Source organism: Arachis duranensis, chromosome 4, assembly GCF_000817695.3.
Source record: "Arachis duranensis cultivar V14167 chromosome 4, aradu.V14167.gnm2.J7QH, whole genome shotgun sequence".
Taxonomy (NCBI): Eukaryota; Viridiplantae; Streptophyta; class Magnoliopsida; order Fabales; family Fabaceae; genus Arachis; species Arachis duranensis.
In genome coordinates, this window is record NC_029775.3 from 2,000,915 (window position 1) to 2,008,468 (window position 7,554).

The 7,554-nt window shown below is 34.3% G+C and overlaps 1 protein-coding gene across 3 annotated transcripts; it reads right to left on the bottom strand.

Moving 5' to 3' along the window:
• Positions 1-1,298: 1,298 nt before the first annotated feature.
• Positions 1,299-7,018, bottom strand: LOC107482805 (uncharacterized). Of its 3 annotated transcripts, none has more exons than XM_016103395.3 (10): positions 6,846-7,018; positions 5,413-5,494; positions 5,272-5,337; positions 4,828-5,172; positions 4,236-4,485; positions 4,054-4,111; positions 3,117-3,203; positions 2,872-3,003; positions 2,608-2,746; positions 1,299-1,585 (listed from the first exon to the last, which is right to left on the bottom strand). In XM_016103395.3, exons 1-10 carry the CDS (start codon positions 6,901-6,903, stop codon positions 1,357-1,359), a joined length of 1,446 nt encoding a protein of 481 aa, XP_015958881.1. In that variant the 5' UTR covers positions 6,904-7,018; the 3' UTR covers positions 1,299-1,356. The 3 variants fall into 3 exon arrangements, with proteins under 3 accessions (XP_015958881.1, XP_015958882.1, XP_015958883.1); XM_016103396.3 differs by having other exon boundaries at positions 1,299-1,582; positions 6,846-7,016; XM_016103397.3 differs by having other exon boundaries at positions 5,413-5,531; positions 6,846-6,994.
• Positions 7,019-7,554: the final 536 nt, after the last annotated feature.

Consider the following 7,554-nt stretch of genomic DNA (forward strand, 5'->3'; position numbering starts at 1 on the left):
TTTAAGTTCGAATTAGCCGTGAGATGTCCGGTGATGTTAGTGATGCTGCTTCTTGGAGGAGACAAAGTCTTTTCGTTGCTTCTATGTCCGGTGATGTTAGTGATGCCGCTTCTTGGAGGAGACAAAGTCTTTTCATTGCTTCTACAGTAAGAAAGACAGATGAATGCAAGAGAAATAGTAGAAGACAGAATCTTGATGGCTAACTCTAATTTTAGAGGAAGAGGCAGAATTAGTAAAGGCAACTATGGAAGAGGAGGCAGAAGCTCCAAATATTGCAGTCATGGCAGGAAGAATAGACAAGAAGAATGGACATGGTTTTCGCCCAAAGATGAGGGACAGGACACTGAAATAGGAACACAAAAACACAAAATCGTATTTGAATGAAAAAAATAAGAATAAATTAGATTTTCATAATTTGTTTATTTATTACCGAACAGAATACTAGAACACAATTTTGTGTTTCTGTCCTTTATGATCAACAATGTTACAATTGGTGAGAACAATGAAGACATCAGTGATAATTTCCAAAAGGATAGTGAGTCAGGTTTCAGTTTTTGTTCGAATTCAAGCCAAAGAGAAGGAAAGACTGAACAATTGAAGCAAAAAAGATGCACAACCAAGACATAGCATCAATCAAATCTTCACCACAACCCTACTACCATCACATGAAGGTATCTCTCATATCATGGCTTTATCTGTTTTCACCCCAAACTCCTGGGTCATTGACTCGAGCTACAAATCATGTAGCATTCTCAATCACATGCTTTCAAGACTTACACCACACAAGACTAGTTTTAATAAATATGCCAGATGGGACTCAACTATTTCAGAATTGGCAGGAAAGATACAATTTTCATATTAGTTTATAGTTTATACTGAATCATGTCTTTTTACTTGCCAACTACACACTCATGAAATTCATGCATGTGCACTTGCATCACAAGCACATACAAACAGAAACACACTTTGGCACCTCAGACTTGGTCATCCACCTTATCATAGAATAAATGCAATAAAGAAGGATTATGTTTTTCTAGACAATACTGAATGTAAAACCCTGTGATCCATGGCACTATGCCAAGTAGAAAAGACTTACTTTTCCAATCAATTCTGAACACTGGCCGTCTCGAATTATTGATGATGATGAAAACTTGTGGTAAATAAAAAATATAATCAAATCAAATATAAAATAAAGTATTTTATTTCCTTTTACGAGATTCTTTTTTATTTTTGTAAATCATCCAATGTCAGCGATATCTAAACAAAATTTGACTTTAGCACATAGGAAATAGAACATATCAACCTAACAATAAATATAAGGTCACATAGGATACCAATAAGAGGGAAAAATACAGTTTACAAATAATTTGCAGGTCTAGCTATTAGCAAGTGATTTTCTGGGGACAAGGTGGGTGGAACATATTTGACAAGCTCTGCATCTAACCCTAATTCTCTTAACCACATCAACCTTCCCATATCAATAATCCACTTGCACTTGAAACCCAATGCTGCTCGTTTAGGTGCTTCCATGTCTGCAAGGATTTTTTCAACTCCATCCACATAACCATCACCTTGCTCCTTTCTGCTGCCAAACACACCTTTTAGTATTCCAATTTATAATGATAAGATTTTCAATATGATTAAGGATAAAGTATTGTTTTAATCCTTAACATTTAAACTAAGTCCTAGTTTCATTCTTAACGTTGAAACATCTTTTTTTATCCCAAATATCTTATTTCGTTTTATTTTAGTCCTCAGGTCAAAATTAAAATTTTCTTTCCAAAAATACCCTTTTCTTCTAGGTAGCAGCAAAAATCGTAATTATAGTGGTCATAGTAGTGGTTGTAGTGATTTCGGAGTAAAAGTGATAAAATAATAAGAGAAAAAAAAGAAGATAATAAGAGAGGAAAACAAATATTTTTGGAAGAAAAAATTAATCTTGACCAGAGGACTAAAAATAGGACAAAGTAAAATATTTGGGATAAAAGTAGAACATTTCAAATGTTAGGAACAAAATTAGGACTATCCCGTTAGAGACTAAAACAGTACTTTACTTTAGGTTTATTTACTTGATGATCCCTAGAGTTTTACCTAATTTCTAATTAAGTCCCTATATTTCAAAATTTCATAGTCAAGTTTCTATATAGTACAAAATTTAGCCAAGTTCCAATAGTTTACATGTTTCTCGTAAAATCCACCAGGTCACTCTAGACTGTCTCTAGTTTAAGTCCCGTGATCAAATCCCTATGCTATACCAAAATCCTCAAACAATATAGTTATTTATCGTGCAACATAGGGGTTTGATCACAGTTTTTAATCTACAGGGGCCTAGGCTAGATGGAAAACATTGTACTGTAGAGGGACTTGATTATAAATGGTTAAATTATAGGGACCTTATAGGAAATCTTTTACAAAATAGAAACTTAGTTATAAACTTTTAAAAAATAAGGACCTAGTTGAAAACTAACTAAGATTATTAGAAACCCAGAGTAATTAACCTTTTAAATACCAATATATAACACATACCTAGACTAACCTCTAATACATTGCTAACAAGTATTGTTGGGCTCAATTTTTTAAAATAAAATTCAAGAACCGAAAATTTACATTGATTGGAAATGTGATCTGAAATCAGTGGCATCAGGAAGATCTGAACCATGATTAGCATCTACAGCCCAGCTTGTAAACCAAGTAATAGCATGGAATTCTTCTTTTGTCATCCCCAAATCCAAGAAATACCTTTTATCTACAGTATAACAATAATAATAAGCTCAAAGTCATAACCAAAACAAATCATCACATCACATCCAGAATGTGGTTGAAATATACAGTTATTAATAGGCAAAGAAGAAGAGGGAAAAAAATTGCTACTTGTATAGTGTTTCCACTGGCAAAGATGGTGGCAACATGTCGCGATTGCTAAACCTCCAAGATTTTTACTGACATCGCGTTGTCCACCATCATTATCTTTACTAACAGGAAAGCAGCATCTCATAGCCAAGTCTGTGATGATATAAAAATAAGAAGCAAAAAATATTGCATAGTCATTTATGTTTTCAGCAATAAAAGATGACCATTAAATTCAAAAGAGTGCTGGTGTAAAGGGCCAAAATTACCTGTTGCAGCCCCACATAAATGTTTACCAATGGCCAGAAAAGGAACTCCATGCAAAGATTCAACAGCAGTCAAATCTAAATCCTCAACTGCAAAGTCGGATTATACAAAGTTGTAGTGCAGAAAATTATATGATAAACAGAATACGAATAATCATGCAATAGTACAGAAGTATAAGGAAGAAGAAATGAAATTGCACAAAATATAAATAAACCAAATTAAATTAGAAAACTTTTAAAATAATTGCAGCCTAAAAATTACTAAAATTGTGAGCGCAGCACAGAGCATCTAAAATAGTTTGGTCGTGTGTAAATATGACATGCATGAAAGTTAAATTTATAGGGAAATCAAAACCAAGTAGAACTCCAGACCAAGATAAGATCAAGAGAAATGTGTATCGTTCTCATGCTTAAATTGTACTCACCCTATTCTGCAAACAAAGTATAATACACCCCAATTACTGCATACAGTTATCATAACTAATCCAATCTATCTTCTATAGCTTAAATATCACTATAGCAAACAGTAAGATCATCACTAAAACTAGCAGAATCAATAAAACAAGGATAGCCACTTTCAACTTTCAAGCCACACTCTAAACAAAGAAAGACCAACATTTTTTTTTCCTTCAAATAGAAAGAATAGCTAAAACATGAAAAGGAAAGCAATCAAATTTCTTAACATATAAAAATATAGCTCAACTCTGTACATTTATTTTTCTTTTGAACAAAGTTTCGAAAACTGTTGAAGGTCATTGCATAATGATACATATACATAAATATATGTAATATATTACACCAAATCTTAAATCAATTATTTTAAGACAAAATCACAAGTGTCATCCTATGACTTCCTAAACATAGGAACATCGGGAAGGGTAATTCAACATTACAATTACAGATTCAGAAGTTTTATGACAAGAATACTAAAGGCTCTTACTGTCAATTCTCAAACGTTCTAATCTCAAGCTATCATTCTGTCGCAAAGTTCGATCGGCCTAGAAATAGCATTGGCATTGTGTAAATAGTATAAAACTAAGTTCAAATAACCCAAGAATATATCAAAATGTGTTATCAAGTTTTAGATTCAGCAAAGAGATAAGGTTCTAGGCTAACACCTACTTTCAACTTGTATGACTTTCGCTCAACCAGGAAGACGCTTTTGATTCCATAACAATCTGCAAGCATTTGTGTCAAGTACCCTCTACCAGCTCCAAACTCAATCACCGCAGGAACAGGGTTCTCCTGTTTATCTGGTTCCTCGCTCTTGGAGAATTTTCTATTCAAAGAACTCCTCAATATACCAAAGTTTTCCAAGTTTCCCAGAATAGATGCCTGCTGCATTATATGTTTCTCCTGAAATGGCAATTTCCTGCAAATAACACAAGTTGGAAATAGTAAATCAAATCTAAGTAAAAGGTTAACATCTATTTTACCTTTCTACTTTCAAGTTGAAATCAATGGCATCATTCGTGATTTCAACTTTGTCACGTTACACGTGTAACGTGTGTTTAATTAAACTAGTAGGACAAATAGAAGTAAGCTTCATGCTAATTGAATTATCCACTATGCATAAAAGCGCTTTTGCTGATAAAACTAACCACTAGGGAAAAGTAACAAAGTTAAAACATACTGACACCATTATTTGAATTGAGACAACTTGGGGAAAAATCAAACACACAATAAATTTCATGGTTTCATCACTGGCCGCTACCTGTTTTCTTCTCCAGTTTTAATCCACATGCGGCAAACCTCTGGCATCTGAAACGAGTCCTGAATATCCTTACAGAAAGATTCATGAATAGACTCAATCTTTTCAAGTAAATTGCAAAATTCAGGTACACTCATATTATGAAGAGCATTCCTCTTCATTTCCGAAGAAACAGTCTTAGCCGGCAACCTTGAATCATCAACCCCTAACACTTCCTTGTCTTCTTGTTCTCCATCAGAACCGGCATTGATCCCCTTTCGATAGAAAGGATGGAGGGACAAGGACTGAACCTGTTTCAGCAATGGGCACCGCTTAACGTGGCTTTTGAGGTTTTCTTCAAGTACTGAGCTATCAAATGAAGAATGCACAATAACCAAATTAAGAAGCCTTAATAAATTGTGGCAATGGTACAGAAAAAATATATAACATAAGAGGGAGAGAATGTACTGGGAAGGATCTATGGGGCATGGGATCCACTGGCCTTCGGACCTTGAGTTGTGATTGCCACAGTACCTAGGTCCATGAATCAAGGAAAGGTCAGAAAAATGAATCAAAAGCTAAGATAGAAAGAAATAGAACACAACTTACAAGGAATCACCAATCGGGGAGTTTGCACAAAATCGTTTTTTGTTGGGAAGCCAGAAGTTACAGCGCTTAGTCTCCATGATGCCTCTATTATCAGTTAACAATTCAAAAAGCTTGCAGCCCTAAATTGTGGTTAATTGGTTATATAACCCAGACCAGAAGTTGAATCAACAAAAAAAAGGTCACAGCAAGTCAACTGTAGGTTAGATGAAAATGAAAACTTTAATGCAAAAGAATGCAACGGAGCACAAAAAGAATAGAACAAGCAATTTTTCAACCACCTAACGAGATTAACAGAATAATTTAAAGGGCACAGTTGAGTTTGGAGAACAAAGTGAACAATCTAAGTTGTTGATAAGAAAATAAAGGAGATCAGTTGCTGCACATATATGGCATGTTATGTGTGTGTTTATCTCTTACAAAATCCTAAACCTTTATTTTTCTAAAAATTAAATGCACACCCTACACTTGAGAGAAGCCAAATTGCTAAAGAAAACACTGCTAGAAGTGTTACCCTATATACTCGAATTACTTGAGCAGGATGAATACAATAGAGCCATACCCACCCCAAGGGCAAAAATAACCCTTTAGGATTTAAAATAGATAACTCGTCTCTCACCGGACAAACTGATCAATCATCATTTCAATTTTTTTTTTTTTGAAAAAAAGAAATTCAGAAGAAAAAAGTAGGCATATTACTCCTCCATTATACATTTACGGATTATAATTTAAATAATCCGTCACATTTTACAAATGGCAAGGGACAAACTTGTCTGGTCCTACTGACAAATTCGCCTCTCGCTGGACAAACTCAAGTGAGCATATTAGTTCTCCCTTACACATGTATGGAGTTTGTACAAAATAAACAATCTATCACATTTTACAGATGGTAAGTGACGAACTTGTCATCTTAAATCCCAAGGGACTCTGTGTTCTTTGTCATGAACAAGATTGGGAGGATTATTTTAAAGTCATTTTTTTCATATGTCTTTAATAACATGAGAGCTGGACCAAAGAAATCAAAAGCAAACATCACAATGCACTAGAAAGTGCTGCATACTGCACCAGTTCCTCTGATGAAACTATGCACAACGTTAAGCTGAACTTTTACCCAATAAAAATTAAATGAATAAATAAATTGTACAATGAAATGGCACACCTTCACTATGATCTTAGATTCTTATTATTGAAGAGTTCACTGTATATACTTTTTAGAGTGAGCACCAAACCAAGCAAGCAGGCTTATATCCAGAAATTAGTGAAAAAAAATAATGAAAACATAGGGAAGTATTTGCAAATTCTAATGGTGCCTTCATCAAACCATATTGAAATCATTATTATTATTACTATAACAGAAGGAAACGGTTACAACGATTCCAACGATAAACGAAACCCTTGATTTGAACACGAGAAAATAGAGGGCTTGGTAAGGTTACCTGAATAACGCTCGCTGAAGCAGAGTGACAGTGACACTGCGATGGAGCGAGCAAACATATATGGAGTCACAGATGCTGAGCACAACCAAGGCCCAAGCCCCAAGGGAACCTAGCCACTAGCTGCTCCGCCAGAACTCAAATTGGCGTCGTTTCGCAAAAGTATTAACCTTGGTTGCTGACTGACGTGGCATATATTTTCGATACGAATTTGACAAGAAAATACCCCTTGGGTCACTTTAGTTTTTGAAATTTTAATTATTTTACATTTTTAGAGACTAAATTTTTTTTTGTGACTAAACAGAAGAGAAAAAAAAACTAAATTAATTGGCTAAGTTCATATTTAAATCTATTAGATAGATGTTGAAGTTCACTACATGGTTGACTTCAATTCGATTGAATGTCCGCACCAAAAATAACTGCTCTAGCCATACAATTTGCAACACTATTTACATTCCTCTAAATTAAAATAATAAAAACTCTCTAATTCCAATTCATAACCTCATGTATATGCTTTGCCAAATTTCAATTTAGAATATCCTTACCAAGCATTCTTTGGTTACCAAGAAAAAAACTTTTAAACAGTTGTTTTACAAATAACCTTACGAAATCTACTATCTCAAACTAGAAGTAAACATCTCTAAATCGTATACAATTCAGCAAAAAGAACACTGCACACTTCGACTTTTCCAGTGCAACCTTTCAACCAACA

What these genes read in the sequence shown, in the direction of transcription:
- LOC107482805 (XM_016103395.3), bottom strand. Translation starts at nt 6,903, where the DNA reads ATGTTTGCTCGCTCCATCGCAGTGTCACTGTCACTCTGCTTCAGCGAG. An exon ending in TGCCCCATAGATCCTTCCCA is followed by an intron (nt 5,173 to 5,271) that starts GTACATTCTCTC and finishes TTCATTTGATAG; the next exon opens with CTCAGTACTTGAAGAAAACC. An exon ending in TTTATGTGGGGCTGCAACAG is followed by an intron (nt 3,004 to 3,116) that starts GTAATTTTGGCC and finishes ATATCATCACAG; the next exon opens with ACTTGGCTATGAGATGCTGC.